We start from the raw sequence: 19,612 nt of genomic DNA on the forward strand, positions 1-19,612 counted from the left end.
TTTTGCGCTGGGCGGCTCTCCTTATGGGGTGCACTCCTTGCACATGGGGCTCCCCTATGCGGGGGACACCCCTGCGTGGCACAGCACTCCTTGTATGCATCAACACTGTGCATGGGCCAGCTCCACACGGGTCAAGGAGGTCCGGGGTTTGAACCGTGGACCTCCCATGTGGTAGGCGGACGCCCTGTCCATTGGGCCAAGTCTGCTTCCCCATTCCCTGTTTCTTTGCCTTGTAATCTTTTGTTGCATACTGTACATGTTAATATTTTAAGTCTTAACTCTGGGATTTAGTCCCTAGGCTGTCTGTTCCTTAAGTTTGTATCCATCTTTTGTTTTGATATAGATTTCCCATAGTGAGGATGCAGGATGGCTCACACCCCTCCAGGGAGGGTGTTGGGGAGAGGTCAGCAAGGGTACCAGGAGCTTCTCCTACTGCCTTTAAAGCTGTGGGTCTTTCTTCTTTTCTTTTCTTTCTTTTCTTTTCTCTTCTTTTCCTTTCTTTTTCTTTTTCTTTCTCTTTCTTTTTTAGCACTTGCCTAGCTACTGCAGCCCTTGAATGGTTTTCCATAGATTTGAGTAAAGGTACTGTCTTTAAGTCTTTTCTGCTGCCTTTACCTGGGCAGCAGTGGCTATTTTCAAAGCTGGCCCCTAGCCATCTGAAATAGCTGATCAACTGCAGCAGTTTGCACTCAGACTACACACCCTCAGATTTTGGAGGTTAGGCCTTTATTTCCCATCCTGGCACCTTCAGGTGCATCAGGAGGCAGGGCAGTGGATCCCACTACTGGTTATCCTGTGGTAGTGGGATGGGAGAATGGTACTGCTGCATGGAGGGTGAAATTCACTGGTATTTCCATGATTTATCAGCCTCTTGCTTGTATACTGCACAGGTGTTCCACTAGACTCCAGAGGTTCAATATAGTTGTTTCAGTTAGTTCCTACCACGTCAATAGTTATTTTAGTGGGTGATACATTCCTGGAGCTTTCTATTCTGCCATTGTCCCACAATCCTTTCTTTACTTTTCAATTTTGAGCTTGATTTTGGCTGTAAATTTGGGATAAAAGACATAGATAAAGTACAGTTATTTTGGCGTATTATAATCCATAATTATTTGGCCGTTTTAAATTTCTTGCCAAACTAATTCTTAATTTTATAACTTACGTTTTATTAAGAAACTGTAGGTAAATACTTGTATTTTTGTTTATACCAAAAAAAGGCTTGCAATACCTTTTATTGGGAAAAAAAAAAAAACTTTACCCCTTTTTAATTCATCTTCCACATGAAAGACTACTATGCCAAGTAGATTTTTAAAAATTGTTTTCTGATGCTTTATATATTGAATACTCTGGTGGTTTCTATTAGGAAATCTTATTGAACTGAATCTATTTTTTTTTATTGGAGAAATTTGGATATTAGTGGGGTAGAAGGGAAGGAGGATGTACTGAGAAAGCATGAGGAGATATTGTCTCAGGTTTAGGACTCATTGATGGACCAGCGTCTAGGCCTTTGAGGAAGTTCAGGGTCTCCTAGGAGCGTCATTTGGGGAGTTGGGAGTGGAGCATTTCAATGCTTGGCTTCTATGTTGATCAAGAAGTCCAGGAGCTGCAGCCTGCCTTGAATGGAAAGTTAGAAAGGAAACAGTAGCAATCAGATTTCTGGAAGGGAAGGGGAACTCCTATTCTGGAGAGTCCTCCTGGGTGTTGATCGTTATTTTTACCTCTGGTGATGAAATCTCTGACTTCATAACCTCTTCATATATTTTTGCTTTTTTGACCCTACAGGGCTTTACCAATTATGTATGCAGTTGCACTTGACCTTCGAGTATTTGCCAATAATGTAAGTTTAATTTCCTTTCACTATTATTTTGAAACTAAAACCCTATATATGTTGAGGAATAAGTGCAGTTGGGATGTATCCGGGTGTAGAGAGTTAAAGAATAAGGGATGGCTTAGCTAATTCTTTTTGGGTTGTTGTGACTAGATATATATAAACATTTGTGAAGGTTTTGAACTGTATGTGTAGAGGAAGATGTTTCTATATATGACCAGCCCTTTATGGCCGGTAGTTGTTTAAGAAAAGGGGAGTGGAATAATAACAAATCAATAATTCTCCTTTCTTTTATTCTTAAAGATGTGGCCTAACCTTATTTTAAAGAATTTCAGCTTAATGTAGATTCATGCAGTAGCTCAGGGTTTCTCTGGTATGATGAGGTAAAGAGCCTGGATTTTATAGTTTATTTCCCCTTCGGGATCAGCATAAACCAGTTTTGGAGCAGCACCTTTCATTTTGGTTATAGAACTCCTTTGCAGTTTTAAAAATTATTGATGATTTCTGATTCTGGGCAAAATGGAGTAGTCACAGTCCTTCTGATTCCTTCCTATTTAACATAAAAACCCAGGAAGTTTTAAAAGAAAACATGACTCTGAAGAGTGGAGAGAAGGAAGTAGACTCAGACTGAAGGAAAGACATGGCAATGACCTCTCTGTTTCCTTTTGGCCTCCTTTGTATTCTGGTCTGGGGACTGAAGAAACCTAAAAGAAATGCCAACAGTCATACACACTGCAAGCCTCAATAAAAGTCTTTATTATGAAAATAGCTTTGAGCTTGTGGATCCTCTGGAAGCATCTTGAAGACCACCAGTGATTCCAGGACCATGCTTTGAGAACCACTGTAATAGAGAATTTGGGTGGGAGAAAACAGGTTCTTTCTTCTTTAACTAAGACTGTCCTCCTGCAAACAACAGAATGCTCAAATGTAGTAATGACTTTAGTATCTATCAAAAGTTTTTATTTCCAGGGTTTTCACTAGCCCTTCATAGGAGATAAAGAGTTCAGTGACAGGTTTTTAAAAAGTTTCTTAGTTATACAGCACCATATAATATTGGTTTAAAAAAATAGGAATAACTTATTAGCCTAAATTAGTTGAAGAGATTTGATTTGTGGAAGAGTTGTGAGATAATCTGTAGATCTCTCAATTTTTAAAAAATATTCTAATATAGACGTGATGATTTCTCCAGAAATGGGCCATTTGGCCATTGACTCTTCACTGTAGCCATTTTTGCTTTATCTGTGCTGGGATTTTCTTTTTTAATTAAGGAATCTAGAGGAAAATAAAAATAAATGCTCTTATTTTCTATTAGGCAGATCAACAATTGGTAAAGAAAGGAAAAAGCAAAGTTGGGGACATGTTGGAAAAAGCAGCTGAACTATTGATGAGTTGTTTTCGTGTCTGTGCCAGTGACACGTAAGTAAGGATTTGGAAGACTATAAGATATTATCAATCTTGTATTCAAACAATATTCCTGTCTTCATTTGTCCCTTCCCATCCTTTCTATTGTTGTCATGTATTTTACTTAGACATACATTATAAACCCCACAGTCACTGTTATATTTATTTAATAGTCAGATATTTTGTAAAGGAAGTAAAAGAGAAGTCTTTTACATTTACCCATGTATTTACCATTTCTAGAGTTCTTCTTTCCTGTAGATCTGAGTTTCCATTGGCATCATTTCCTTTTACCCTGAAGAACTTCCTTTATTTATTTATTTATTTTTGGTGCAGGTCTACTGACAGTGAATTCTTATAAGCTTTCATTTTTCTGAGAATGTCTTTATTTTATCTTCATTTTTGAAGAATCTTTTTGCTAGATAGAGCATTGAAGATTAATTTTTTTCTTTTAAAATGACTTAAAATGCCATCTCATTTCATTTCCTTTGTTTCTGATGATAAGTTAGTTTTCATTGTTATTTCTTGATATAAAATGGGTCCTTTTCCTCTGTCTATATTTTCCTTTGTTTATGACTTTTCGGTAATTTGACCCTGCGTGTAGTTAATTCTGTGTTTTTTGTGTCTAGGGTTCATTGGGCTTCTGGGACCTGTAAGTTGATTTAATTAAATTAATTAACTAATTTATTTTTGAGGTACCAGAGCCAGGAACTGAAACTGGGACCTTGTATGTGGGAAGCCAGCGCTCAGCCACTGAGCCACATTGGCTCCCCTGAGTTAGTTTTTTCATTTATTTGCTTGTTGTTTGTTTTTTTGTTTTTAGGAGGTACTGAGAACCAAACCCAGGGCCTTCTATGTGGAAAGCAGGTGCTCAAGTGCTTGAGCCACATCTACTCCCTGATTTTATTTTATTAAATTAAAAATTTTAAACTTTTACATTCTTTCTTCAACCATTTTTTCTGCCCCATTCTTTCTCTTCTTCCAAGACTCCAAATACATGAATATTAGACTGCATGATATTATGCTATAGGTCACTGGTGCTTTATTTGTTTGTTTATTTACTTATTTCTCCTCCCTTCATTTCATATAATTTGTACTGACCTGCTTTAAATTATCTGTTCTTTAATTCATTTTTTATTCAGATACTGTATTTTTTCATTCTAGACTCTATATGATTTTATGTTGGAGTTTCCATTTTTTCCCCAAAATCCCATCTCTTCACCCATCACATAGTCATTGTCTTAGTTTCCCAGGGCTGCCATAACAAAGAACCATAAACTGGTTTGCTTAAAACAACAGAGATTACACAGATCTGAAAGAGTCTGGATGTCGGCAGGGCCATACTTCCTCCAAGTTCACAGTGGGAAATCTGTTCTATATCTCTCTCGGCTTCTGGTGATGGTCTACTAGCAATCCAGGATGTTCTTTGCCTCTCTTGTCATATGGTGTTCTCTCTATATTTTTCTGTGTCCAAATTTCCTCTTCTTATGAGGACACCAGTCATTTTGGATTAAGGGTGCATCCTACTCCAGTATGACCTCATTTTAATTAGTCTATTTCTATGTGTAATGACCCCAGTTTCCAAATAAGGTTATATTCCAAAGTACTGGGAAATAGGACTACAACGTATCTTTTTGGCAGACGCAACTCAGTCCATAACAATCACACATCTGCTTGACTGAGTTTTAGGAAATTGTAAAGCAAAGAAATGTAAAGCAAAGCCCTCCATATATGAACAACAAAAACTACTGTTCTCAGAAGGTTTTCCAGTTTCTCATTTCTTATGACTATTTTCCTTCTCTCCACCTAGCCATACTTCAAAACATTTTAACCAAAGCTGGACTTCTAAAGATACCTTTATGTATCAAGATACTTTCCCTTTGAACATGCTGTTTCCTTTGCCTGGAATTTTCTCTCCATTTCTTCTTGTGACTATCTGTATTCATTTTAAATTTTACTACCTCTACGAAACCTCACCACTGAACAATTTACAAAGTAAATTAGATTTCCCTTTTATAAACTTTCATAGCAGACTATATTTTTCTTTCATTGCACTTACCGAAAGTAGTTATTTGCAAGATTATATATTTAACATGTATTAGATTGCAGAGTCCATGAGCACATATGTCTCTTTCACCCTAGTATCCCTTGTATCTTAGTAGACATTCAAAAGTATTTGTTAAATGAATACTTGAAATTCTATTTAATTGCATATTCCTACACAGCAATATATGTGTACCCTAAATGCCCTAGTGTCTCTTTATAGAGTTCTTACTGGGTGCTATGTAAATCCTGTAAGCCTATAATCTCTTTTAATCTTTAGAACATTATTAGGTGGGGATTTCTATCCACATTAAAGAGATGAGGAAACTAAGATTCAGAGTGATTAAATACTACTAGATTATGAAAATATTGGGAAGCGGAGTTAGTATTGAAACCCAGGTCAGTGTTTTAATCCTTAGAATATCATTAGGTAGATATTTTTATTCTCATTAGAGAGATGAGGAAACTATGAATCAAGGGTGATTAAATAACTACTAGATTATGTAAGTACTAGGAAGCAGAGTTAGTATTCAAACCTAGTTCATTGTATCTCCTAAGTCCCTACCCTTAGCTGTTCTTCATTTTGTCATGGTATGTACTTAATATATATTTGTTTTGTGAGACAAATCCTAGGTTAGGAAGCTATGTTGTTATATAAATAGTATTTTGTAGACTAGTTTGTATATCCAGGAAGAGAAATGAATCAGTTTGGTTTGGTCCATGGTTACACATGAATGAAGTCACCATTATAACTGTTATTCAGGAGAGTGTTTTGTTGTTTTTTTTAAAGGAGGTAACAGGGATTGAACCCAGGACCTTGTACATGGGAAGCAGACACTCAACCACTAAGCTACATTCACTCCTTAATGAGAGTTAGCTTTTTTGTTTGTTTTGTTTTTAGGCGGTACCAGGGATCAAACCTAGGACCTTGTATGTGGGAAGCTAGTGCTCAACTTCTTGAGCTACATCTGCTCCAGGAGAGTTTTATTATCTGATATATTTATTGTTATCATGGAAGGAAGCTGAGGAACAATCTAACCACCCTGAACCCTCCAGAGAGTTAGAGTGGGAGGTGCCCACGGGAGACGGGGCCCAGTTTAACTTGTTGACATGACCATACTTCTGTCATCTTGAACGTCTCTCCAGAAACTTGTTCATTCTGCTGGATTGGCCACGTTTGCCAAATTTATATCCCAAAAAAGCTTGTACTAATAACACATTAATATACTGTAGGAGATTGGTAGTAACAAGAGTACATTGCATACTTCTCATTAAGTGTTTTGATGCTGTAATCACTGCTTGCTCCATTGCCCTCCATTGGTCTGAGGCATTCCTATGAAGTTTTCCACATGGCCCTAGGCCCTCATGCTTGTTCTTAGGGATTACCTACTATTATCTGTTGCCTTAATCACTTTTACACAATTTGTCGTTTTAAATAGTAAATGTTTAAGAGTTAAAAATAATTTTTCAAAACTAGAAGATTGTTTAATAAGTCCCAATAGTCCATACTTTGGAGTTAGTGCAGCCTTTTAAAATGATAATACAGGGAAATGGATGTGGTTCAACCAATTGGGCTATTGTCTACCATATAGGGAGTCCAGGGTTCGATGCCCAGGGCCTCCTGGTGAACGCACACTGGCCCATGCAGTGAGCTGGTGCAGCAAGATGATACAACAAGAGACACAGTGGAGAAAAAGTAAGAAGATGTAGCAGAATAGGGAGTTGAGGTGGCGCAAGAGAGTAATTGCCTCTCTGCCACTCTGGAAGGTCCCAGGATTGGTTCCTGGAGCCGCCTAAAGAGAATACAAGCAGACACAGAAGAACACACAACAAATGGACACAGAAAGCTAACAGTGGGGGTGAAGAGGGGAATGAGGGGAGAGAAATAAATAAAAAATCTTAAAAAAAAATGATAACACAGACACAAAATATAGTGAAAAAAGTAAGTTTAAAATAGTATGTATGATTTAAGCCTACTTTTGCAAAAGTAAAGTGGGAAAATTATTTTTTCTTGTTTTAGAGCATTTCTCTTGGGGCCATCTAGTACTTAAGTTGTTTTAATTTCAGTAAGATGGAAATTTAAGAACCAAGAGAGAGCCTGAGCAAAAGGTTTTACACATTCCTCCCTATTACATATAATGTCCAAACAATATTTATATATTTCCCACACTTCTAATGCTTACTGTGAGGATGAAATCTTTAATCATCTAAAGCAGGGATCAGCAAACTTTTTCTGGAAATGGCCAGATAGTAAATACTGTAGATTTTGCAGATCATTTGCAAACCATATGGTCTCTGTTATAACCACTCAGCTCTTTCAGTGTAGCCTGAAAGCAGCTATAGACAATACATAATGAATGAATGTGAGTGTATTCTACTAAATAAAACTTTTTCTAATAAAACCTTTTTAATGGACACTGAAATTTGAATTTCATATAATTTTCACATTTTATGAAAAATTGTTCTTTTGATTTTCCAACCTCTTAAAAATTTAAAAAGTCATTCTTACTTAGCTCACTGGCTGTATGAAAACAGGCAGCAGGACAGATTTGGCATAGTCTGCCAACCCTTGATCAGTGGTTCTGACTTTAGTGACCTTTAGATTCACCTGGAGGATTTATTCAAAGACAGATTGCTGGACGCCAGACCCAGAATTTCTGATACAGTAGATAGAGGTGAGACAATGTCTACTGTCACCACTGTTTTTCATCATTGTACTGGAAGTTCTAGCCAGAGCAATTAGGCATGAAAAAGAAATAAAAGGCATCAAAATTGGAAAGGAAGAAATAAAACTTTAACTTTTGCCGATGACATGATCCTATGTACAGAAAATCCTGAAAAATCCATAGCAAAGCTACTAGAGCTAATGAATTAAGCACAATGGTGGTGAACAAGATCAACCCTTCAAAATCACTTGTTTCATTAAATTAGTCATGATCAATGAGAAGAATTCACGAAAAAAATTCCATTCACAATAACAACCAGAAGAATCGAATATTAGGAATAAAATCTAACCAAAGATGTAAAAAAACTTGTACACAGAAGACTACCAAACATTGCTAAAAGAAATCAAAGAAGACCTAAAAAAAATGGAAAGACATTCTGTATTCATGGATTGGAAGACTAAGTATTAGGATGTCATTCCTATCCAAAGAGTGATTTATAGATTCAACAAAATCCCATTCAAAATTCCAACAACCTTATTTGCAGAAATGAAAAAGCCACTCATCAAATCTATATGGAAGAGTTAGGGGCCCCAGATAGCCCAAGCCATCTTGAAAAGAAGAACAAAGTTGGAGGGCTCACACTTCCCAATTTTAAAACTTATAACAAAGCCACAGAAATCAAAACAACATGGTACAGGTACAAGGATAGACATATAGACCAATGAAATTAAATTGAGAGCTCAGATATCAACCCTCACATTTATGGCCAACTGATTTTTGACATAGCTGCCAAGTCCACTCAATTGGGAAAGAATAGTGTCTTCAACCAATAGTACTGTGAGAACTGGATCTCTGTTTGCAAAGGAATGAAGGTAGATCCCCTCCTTACTACCATATACAAAAAATCAACTCAAAATGGAGCAAAGAGTTAAATGTAAGAGCCAGAGCTATTGCAACTCCTAGAAGAAAACGTAGGGAAGCATCTTCAGGACATTGTGTTAGGCAATGGTTTTTTAGACTTTGCACCCAAAGCACATGCAACAAAATCAAGAGTAGGTAAATAGGACCTAATGGAAATTTTAGTTTTGTGCATCAAAAGACTATCATGAAAGTAAAATGACAGCCTACACAATGGGAGAAAATATTTGGAAACCACCTATGGCAGTTTGAGATTCTTTTATGAATTCCAAAATGAGAAAGATTATGTTTGTAAACTAATTTATTCATCTGGGTGTGATACCCTTTGATTGCATTAAATTGAGCTGAGGTGTCTTTGATTATATTACCTGTTAAGGTTAGGGCTTTTGATTCAACTCAGGCTTAGTCCCTGCCCCCTTGCTGGGTCTGATGTAAAGGGTCCCTCACTCAAACAAACAGGAAGAAAGAGTGCTGCCGGTTTTGATCTTGCCATGTGACAGAAAGGAGAAGGCTTCAACAGCTGAGGCCCTAGGGAGAAATGAGACATTCTGCCTGATAGTTTACAGCTGAGATTGGGAAGAAAGGAGAACAACTGAGACTGATTTAGGAGGCCGGGAAAGAAACCCTACGCCAGGAGAGAGAGGACTGTAGGGCCACTTAAGCATGAAGCCTCAAGAAGCTTTGCCCACAGAGCCTCAAGTGGAAGAGAAAGCCCAGAGGGAAAGGCAGAGACCAGCCAGAGATCGCAACCATCTTGCTTCAACACGTGGCAAGTGGTGAAAAAGCAACCTTGAGTTGACTTTTTATGACCTTCTAACTGTAAGCTTTTACCCCAAATAAATACATTTTATAAACATTCTGATACTTTGCATCAGCAGCCTTTTGGCAGACTAAGACACCACCTGTCTGCCAAGTGTTTTATATCCAAATATATTAAAAAATCCTGCTACTCAACAACTAAAAGAGAAACAACCCAATTTAAAAATGTACTAAAGACTTGAATAGATACTTCTCCAAAGAAGATACACAAATGACCAGAAAGCTAATGAAAATACAAATGAAAACCACAAGGAGGTACCATTTCACACTCACTTGAATGATTACTTTTTTTTTTTTTTTTTAAGTGAAAATAACAGTTGTTGGAGAGGATGTGAAGAAACAGGAATACTCTTTCATTGCTGGTGGGAATGTAAAATGGTACAGCTGCTGTTGAACCTCAGAAAGTTAAAAAGTACAGAATTACCATATGGCCTGGCAATTCCATTTCTAGGTATTTAACCAAAAGCATTGAAAGCAGGCACTTGAACAGGTATTTGCACACCGATGTTCATAGTGGCAATAATCACAGTTACTAAAAGATCGAAGTACCCCAAGTGTCCATAAACAGATGAATGGTTAAACAAAATGTGATCCAAACACAGAGTGGACTATTACTCAGCTGTTAAAAGTAGCATAGGGTCCTGATACATGTGACAGCATATCATGGTTAGTGAAATTAGCCAGACACAAAAGGACAAATATTGTATTATCTCACTGATAATGACTTAATTAGACTAAGGAAACTCAGAGTCAGAATCTAGAATATAAGGACTCTGGGGGGGTGTAGAAAATAGTAGGGAGTCAAGGCTTAAAATGTACAGTTTCCTTTTATGACGATGGAAAAGTTTTGGTAATGGATAGTGATGATGATAGCACAACATTGTGAATATAATTAACAGCATTGAATTATATATTTGAATGTGGTTAAAAGGGGGAATTTTAGGTTTTATGTATATTACTAGAATAAAAATTTTAAAAACCCATAGAACTACACTATAGAAACAGTGAACTTTAATTTAAACCATGGACTGTTGCTAATAATACAATAATAAACAGGTGCTTGAATCAGTTGTAACCAAATGTGTTACATACACCAATTCAAGGTAATAAATAGTAGTGTGGTATATGTGAACCTTGTATTCTATGCATGCTTTTTCTGTAAACCCACAACTTCGCTAATAAAAAACAAAAAGTTAAAGTTATAGAACTCTTAGAAGAAAACATAGGGATAAGTCTTCATGATATTTGATTTAGCCGTGGATTCTTAGATATGACACTGAAAGCACAGGTAACAGAAGATAAAAGAGATAAATTGGACTTCATCAAAATTAAAAACTTTTGTGATTCAAAGGATACCATAAAGTGAAAAGACATCCTAAAGAATAGAAAAAATATTTACAAATTCCAATATATCTGATAAGGGTCTACTGTCAAGAATGTGTTAAGAACTTCTCCAACTCAATAACAAAAAGGCAACTAACAATGGGCAAAAGATTTGAGTAGACATTTCTCCAAAGAAGATATACAAAGAAGGCATATAATACAGGATGCTCAAAATCATTATTTATTAGAGAAATGCAAATCAAAACCACAGTGAGATACCACTTCACTCCCACTAGCATGGCTATTAAATAAATAAAACAGTGGAAAAATAACAAAGATTGATGAGGATATGGAGAAATTGGAACCCTTTGCATTGATGGCGGGAATGTAAAATGGTGTAGCACTTATGGAAGAGTTTGGCAGTTCCTCAAAAAATTAAACATAGTTACCATATGACCCTGCCATTCTACTCCTTGGTTCATATTCAAACTGATACTTGTACAGCAGTGTTCATAAGGGCATTATTCACAATAAACAAAGTGGAAATGAGTCAAGCATCCATCAACATGTGAACAGATAAAATGGGATATGTCCATACATTGTAATATTACTGAGGTATAAAAAGGAATGAAGTTGTTTCATTTGTTTTTCTTTTTACATTTCTCAATTAAATGTACTGGATACATATAAATTTTTTTTGAATCATACAATATGTTACATAATATATTTGGTTCATAGTAACACAATCATACAGTATTTGTCCTTTTGTGTCTGGCTTGCTTCACTCAACATGTGCTCCAGTTGCATCCATGTTGTCATATGCTTTACAACTTCTTTCTTCTTACAGCTGCATAATATTCCATCGTGTGAATACACCATAGTTTGTTTACCTTTTCATCAGATGATGGAAACCTGGGTTGTTTCCACCTTTTGGCAATCATGAATAATGCCACTCTGAACATTGGGGTGCAGATGTCCGTGTAACTGCTCTCATTTCTTGTGGGTATGTACCCAGTGTCATATTGCAGGGTCACATGGGAAGTCTATATTCAACCTCTTTAGGAAGTTCAAGCAGTCCTCCACAGTGGCTGTACCATTCTGCATTCCCACCAACATCGGTTAAGTATTCCTATCTCTCCATAGCCTCTCCAATACTTGTAGTAATGTCTTTTTAACAGTGGCCATTCTGATAGGTGTGAAATGATATCTCATTGTAGTTTTGATTTGCATTTCCCTAATCATTAGTGATGTTGAGCATTTCTTCATGTGTTTTTTTTTTTTTTTTACCATTGGTATTTCTTCTTTGGACAAATGTCTATTTGGGTCTTTTGCCTATTCCCACCCCCCTCCACACCATCCCCCACCTTGTAGCTTTTTGCTTGCTGTCTGCTCTCTTTGTCCATTCGCTGTGTGTTCTTCTGTGTCTGTGTTTATTTTTATTTATTTCCCTCGCCCCTGAGGCTTGCTTGTTGTCTGCTCTCTGTGTCCATTAGCTGCGCGTTCTTCTATGTTTTTCGCTTGTCTCCCTTTTTATTGCGTTACCTTGCTGAGTCCGCTCCCCGCAGCACTTGCAGACCGAGCGGCACTCCGCGGCACTTGTGGATGAGCCTGCCTTCACCAGGAGGCCCTGGGATGCAAACCCAGGGCCTCCCATGTGGTAGATGGGAGCCCAACTGATTGAGCCACAACCACTTCCCTCTTTTGCCTATTTTTTTTTTTTAAATATTTATTATTATTATTTTTTAATTACATTAAAAAAAATATGAGGTCCCATTCAACCCCACCGCCCCCGCCCCCCACTCCCCCCACAGCAACACTCTCTCCCATCATCGTGATACATCCATTGCACCTGGTAAGTTCATCTCTGAGCATCACTGCACCCCATAGTCAATGGTCCACATCATAGCCTATTTTTTAATTGGGTCGTTTTTCTTTTTATTGTTGAGTTGTAACATCTCTTTATATATCCTGGATATTAAGCCTTTATCAGATATGTGATTTCCAAATATTTTTTCCCATTGTGTTGGCTTCCTTTTCACCCTTTTGACATAGTCCTATGTGGTACAAAAGTGATTAATTTTGAGGAGGTCCCATTTATCTATGTTTTTTTTTTTTGTTGCGGGTGCTTTGGGTGTAAGGTCCAAGAAACCACCACCTACCACAAGATCTTGAAGATGTTTCTCTACATTTTCTTCTAGTAGTTTTATCGTTCTGGCTTTTATATTTTGGTCTTTGATTGATTTTGAGTTGTTGTACGTGCTTTGAGTGTAAGGTCCAAGAAACCACTACCTACAAGGTCTTGAAGATGTTTCCCTACATTTTGTTCTGGTAGTTTTATGGTCCTAGCTTTTATATTTTGGTCTTTAATCCATTTTGAGTTGATTCTTGTACAGGGAGTGAGATAGGGGTCCTCTTTCATTCTTTTGGTTATAGAGACTCAGCTGTCCCAGCACCATTTACAGAAGAGACTGTTTTGTCCCATTAACATTAACTTGGTAGGTTTATCAAAAGCTGGTTGACTGTATAGGTTTATTTCCGGGTTTTCAATCTATTCCACTGATCGATATGCTGTCTTTATATGCTAGTACTGTGTTGTTTTGACCACTGTAGCTTTGTAATATGTTTCAAGGTCAGGCAGTAAGAAATTCCTCCCATGTTACTCTCCTTTTTCAGGATGCTTTTGGCTATTCAGGTGAGAAATGAAGTTCTGGTGCATACCCAACATGGATATACCTTGAGAACATTATGCTAAGTGAAATAAGCAAAAAGATAAATATTGTAGGATTCCACTTATATGTAATATCTAGACTAAGCAAATTCGTATAGACAGAAAATACATTAGAAGTAACAAGGAGTTATTGCTCAGTGGTTACAGAGTTTCTGTGTGGGGTGATTAACATGTTCTAGAACTAGATAGTGGTGATGATTGTACAAAGCTGTGAATGTAATTAGTGCCACTGAGTTGTATTGAAAATGGTAAAATGGAAAATTTTATGTGTGTTTTACCACAATAAAGAATTTTTTATAAGTTACAGTACAGAAAGAAAAAATGAGATTGAAAGCTAGACATTTTAAGGAAATTTAATGGGGACAAATAGATATCCTCATGCAAAAGAATGAATTTGGACCCCTACTTCTGAACATGTACCAAAACTAACCTAAAGTGGATCAAGACCTAAAGAACTAAAACTATTAAACTTCCTCAGAGAAAATGTAGGGGTACATTTTCATGCCCTTGGATTAAGGCAATATTTTCTTAGATATGGCACCAAAAGTAATCAACCAAGGGAAAGAAGATAGATAAATTGCACTCCCCCACCCCAGAATGCTTGCTCATTTTTTTCCCCCATTTCTGCACATCTTTTCTTTAAATTTTAAAAAAATTTATTGAAGTATATCACTCATACATAAACATATATAAACAAGTGTATAATAGTTGTGAACTTACAAACCAAACATATAACATCAAACATATATAACATCTCTCCCTACCACCAATAATTTGCATTGTTTTTAAACTTTTTAAACTAATGATTAAAAAGCATTGTCAAAATATTACTACTAAACAAAGTAATTTTCCACTAACCAATCTGATTGTTATTATCTTTATATCATTTATATATGAACACACACAAACAATTAAGTGTATAGTAAAAGTTGTGAACCCACAAAGCAAACATGCATATCATCACACAGGGGTCCTCCCACATATCAGCCTTCCACCAACACCTTGCATTGTCATGAGACGTTTGTTACAAACTATGAAAGAACACTGTCAAAATGTTACTACTAATCAAAGTCCTTATCTTACATTTGGTATGTTTTTCTTCCAACCCACCCTATTATTATCTTTTAAAATCTATATGTTTATGACAGAAATTGTAAACTTTTAAAACCATCATGCACATGTACAGATTTCCCAACCAAACAACACCCCTCCATCAACACACCACAATGTGGTCTGTCATTTGCTACAGATAAAATAATATCATCTGATTGTTACCATGTCCATCGTGTACATTTGGCTCACATTTTCCATACTACCTCAGTATCAACACAGTACATCTTTTGCATAGATGCAAGAATATTATATTATCACTACTAACCACAGTCCATAGGTCACTCCAGATGTATTTTTTCCGTGCTTCTTCACATTCCCATCACCCTGTAGTAGTGATATACATTTGTTCTAGCTAACAGAGGACTCTCTTGCATCTGTACCATCAACATTTTTCACCCACCTCTTGGTTTACTGTGCTATCCAATTACTAGATTATTCTCAAGCATTCTGTCATTTGGTATTTACATAACTAGACTACCATTTTCAGTCACATCCCCATTTATAAACTAGCTGTTACTCACTGTGTGTGTTACCCTCCACTCTATACATTTCCACACTTTTACAGTAAAGCTAATTAAAACTTCTACATACATTAAACATCAGTAGTCCACTCAGTCCTTCTTTTATCTCCTTTAAGAATCCACCACCTATCACCAGGTCTTGAAGATATTTTTCAGTAATTTCTTCTAGAAGTTTAATGGTTCTTGCTTTTATTTTTACTTTTTTTAATCCATTTTGAGTTAATTTTTGGAAAAGGTGTGAGGTAGGGGTCCTCTTTCCTCCTTTCAGCTATGGATGTCCCAATTCTTTCAGCACCATTTGTTGAATGAATTGTTCTGCCTGAGCTGTGGGAGTTTGACAGGCTAGTCAACAATCACTTGACATACCTGTGAGGGTCTGTTTCTGAACCATAAATTTGTTTCCATTGGTCTATTGTGTCTGTCTTTAGGCCAGGACCATGTTGTTTTTACCACTATAGGTAGGTATTCTGATTTAAAGTCTGGAGATGAGGGTTCACTTTTCCTTTTTATGATGTTCCTGGCTATTGAGGACTCTTTACCCTTACAAATAAATGTAATGATTGTGTTTTCAGTTTTTTCTTTAATGCTGGTATTACTTTTATCAGGATTGCATTAAATCTGTATATCAGTTTGACTAGAATTGACATCTTAATGATAGTTAGTCTTCCAATTCATGAGCATGGAATGTTTTTCCAGTTGTTTAGGGGGTTAGGGTTTTTTGATTTGTTTTAACATTGAGTTGCATGTTTCTGAAATCAAGTGCTTTATATCGTTGGTTAAGTTTATTCCTGACTGAGTTTTCTCTGTCATATTTTATTTTCACCACTCTTTTGACACTTTTAGTTACTTTTATTGGTATAATCTTCATTTCTAAACTCTCTTCCAGGCCTCTCTCTTCTGACTTTTCTTTTCAGGCTTTAGCACACCCTTTAGTATTTCCTGAAATTCTGGTCTCTTGCTTAGAAATTCTTTCAGTTTCTGTTGATCTGTGAATATTCTAATTTCATCCTCATTTTTGAAAGACAGTCTTGCTGGATATAAGATTCTTGGCTGGAAGTTTTTCTCTTGTAGTATCTTAAATACATCAAACCACTGTCTTCTTGCCTCTATGGTTTCTGGTGAGAAATCAGCACTTATTCTTATTAGATATCCCTTATATGTTATGCATTGCTTTTCTCTTGCTGCTCTCAGAATTCTCTCTTTGTCTTTGGCCTTTGACATTCTGATGAGTGTGTGTCTTGGAGTTGGTCTATTTGGATTTTTTCGGATGGGAGTACATTGTGCTTCTTGGGCAGAGATATCCACGTCCTTCGATAGGGTTGGGAAATTTTCTACCATTATTTCTTTAAATATTCCTTCTGCCCTTTTTCCTTCTCTTCTCCTTTTGGGACACCCATGAAACGTATGTTTGCACGTCTTTTACTGTCATTTAGTTCCCTGAGGCCTTGTTCAGTTTTTCCAGTCTTCGTCTGTTCTTTCGTATGTTCACTTTCAGAGGCCCTTTCTTCAAGCTCACCAATCCTTTCTTCTGCCTCCTCAAACCTGCTATTATTTGATTCCAATGATTTTTTAATTTCATTGATTGTGCCTTTCATTCCCATAAGCTCTGCTATTTTTCTATATATGCTTTCAATTCTTCTTTTGTGCTCATCCAATGTCTTCTTAATATCCTTAATCTCTTTAGCCTTCTCATTGAATTTATTACGGAGATTTGTTTCAGCATCTCTAATGAGTTGTCTCAACTCCTTTATGTCGTCTGGAGGCTTATCTTGTTCCTTTAACTGGGCCATAGCTTCCATTTTCTTGATGTGGATTGTAATTTTTTGTTGGTGTCTTCGTATCTGGCTTACTAGAGAATTTATTCTGGGTGCAGTTTTTCTCTTTAGTTTAGGGCTTCCTATCATTTTCTCCTTGCTGGTTGTGCAGTAGGAGCCAAGCATGTAGTTGGTGCTGTAAGCTGTGGTGGACCAAGCTGCCCTCATTGTGCCAGGGACCAATGAAGCTTCTTCCAACTTTCTCCTTTGCCAGGGGTAGGGACAGAGTCACAGCTGTGTGGAATAATCCAAGGGCAGGCCCAGGCTATAGTTGTCCAGAGAGACTGATGAAACTTTACATCCCTTTCTCCCCTGCCTGGGGCAGGGATAGAACTGCAGGTGTGGGCAGCAGTCTATGCAGAGCGAGTCCAAGATGACCGCAGTTGCCCTAGTAGACTGTATAGGCTGGTGTAGGGCTCCTCAGCCTCCTCCCTGCCAGAGGTGGGGCTGAAGCCTAGGCGGGCTGCAGACTGATCTATGTGAAAGAAACTGGTTCCTGCAGACACTGAGAGTTTCAGTCAGCCCGCTTCCCCTCAGGCTGGAGACAGAGTCAAAATGGCGGCTACTGGCCTCTTTCTGTCTTGGGCTCGTTCACACCCCCCTGTTCCCAGGGTTATCTCTTAGCCAGCCAAGTCTACCATTCAGTAGCCAAAATTGGCAGCCAACCGTCTCCTCTCCTGTTTCTGGGAAATGGAGCTTCCAATTTCTGTCACTGAATAGCTCCTGGGGTGGCTCGTGCCTCCAGAGTAGGATAATCACTGGTCTCCATGGCTTGGCTGGTAGTTTCCCTGAGAGGCTGGCACTGGTCCCCACAGCTTCCTCCTTGGAGGTGGCACTGGAGCCTACGCTAGACCTGCAGTATGATCTGGATGGGAAGAAGCTGGTCTCCACCAGCACTGGGATTTTCAGTCCGCCTTGCTTCCCCTCGTGCCAGGCATGGAGGTAAGATGGCAGCTTCTGGCCTCTTTCTGACTTGGACAGTCTCAAGCTTTAGCTGTTCTCAGGATTATACTGTAGCCCACTGAATTCCATCATCAATAGCTGAAATTGGTGCCCACCTGTCTCTTCCTCACCCATTTTGGGGAAGTGGACCTTTCGATTCCAGCCGCGGAACAGCTTCCAAGGCGGCTTGTGCCTCCAGTGGAGGGTGGGCACTGGCCTCCGTGGTGTGGAGCACTCTGCTTACGAGTCTTCTCTGCAGATGGGCAGTCTCCTCCTTCCCCTCCTTCAGAGATATTGTAGGATGCTCTCTGGTCTCCTGGATCCCCCAAACAGGTGCTTTAGCTAGCTCCAGAGAGCTCTGGGTGTTTGGTACCTGCCCTGTAGCAGGAGCCGACTCTAGGAGCTCCTTACTCTGCTGCCATCTTGCTCTCTGCACCTGCTTGCTCATTTTTTTGTGTATTTTTTCCTTCTCTTTAGCTCTGCATCTGTTTTTTATTTTTTTAAGTTTTATTTATTTATTCCCTCCCCCCCAGTTGTTTGCGCTTACTGTGTTTGTTAGTTTTGTGCTCATCTTCTTTTTTCGGAGGCACCGGAACCAAACTCAGGACCTCCGATGTTGGAGGGAGACACTTAATCGCTTGAGCCATCTCTACTCCCTGCTTTGTTGTGTCTCTCCTTATGTTTTTCCTCCTTGTGTCTCTTGTCGAATCTTTTTGCGTCAGCTCACCATGCCACCCAGTCACATTAGCTTGTTGTCTTTTTTTTTTAAGATTTATTTATTTATTTTTACTCCCCCCCGCCCCCCATGGTTTTTGCCCTCACTCTCTGCTCTCTGTGTGTTCTTCTGTGTCTGCTTGTCTTCTCTTTAGGCAGCCCCGGGACCAATCCTGAGACCTTCCAGAATGGGAAAGAGGTATTTAATCTCTTGTACCACTTTAACTCTCTGGTCTGCTGTGTCTCTTATTGTGCCTCCTCGTGTCTCTTTTTGTTTTTTGTTTTTTTTCCTCTCCCCTTTCCCACCCCCCTCCCCAGTTGTCTGCTCTCTGTGTCGATTTGCTGTGTGTTCTTCTGTGACTGCTTCTATCCTTATCAGTGGCACTGGGAATCTGTGTCTCTTTTTGTTGCATTGCGTCATTTTGTTGTTGCGTCAACTCTCCGCGTGTGCAGTGCCAACTATGCGGTTATCCTTATGGGGCGCACTCCTTGTGTGTGGGACTCCCCTGAGTGGAGGACAGCCCTGCGTGGCATGGCACTCCTTGCGTGCATCAGCATTGCACATGGGCCAGCTCCATACGGGTCAAGGAGGCCCGGGGTTTGAACTGCGGACCTCCCATATGGTAGGTGGATGCCCCATCCATTGGGCCAAGTATGCTTCCCTCTTTGTCTCTTTTTGTTGCGTTGTCTTGCTGCTCCAGTTCTCTGCGCATGCCAGGCGTCCTGCACAGGCCAGCTCTCCTGCGTGGACCAGCACTCCTGCACAGACCAGCACTCTGCATGGG

At 38.5% G+C, this 19,612-nt stretch overlaps 1 protein-coding gene across 2 annotated transcripts in view; it reads left to right on the forward strand.

Moving 5' to 3' along the window:
* The window catches only part of PCID2 (PCI domain containing 2), a 92,550-nt gene that overhangs the window by 53,721 nt on the left and 19,217 nt on the right, over nt 1–19,612 (forward strand). For both annotated transcript variants that reach the window (XM_058276385.2, XM_023586657.3), the window contains 2 exons: nt 1,783–1,837; nt 3,141–3,244. In XM_058276385.2, the coding sequence (XP_058132368.1) occupies nt 1,783–1,837; nt 3,141–3,244 (159 nt within the window). The remainder of the gene's footprint in view (nt 1–1,782; nt 1,838–3,140; nt 3,245–19,612) is intronic.

The sequence above is a fragment of the Dasypus novemcinctus genome, chromosome 15, assembly GCF_030445035.2.
Source record: "Dasypus novemcinctus isolate mDasNov1 chromosome 15, mDasNov1.1.hap2, whole genome shotgun sequence".
In the NCBI taxonomy this organism is placed as follows: Eukaryota; Metazoa; Chordata; class Mammalia; order Cingulata; family Dasypodidae; genus Dasypus; species Dasypus novemcinctus.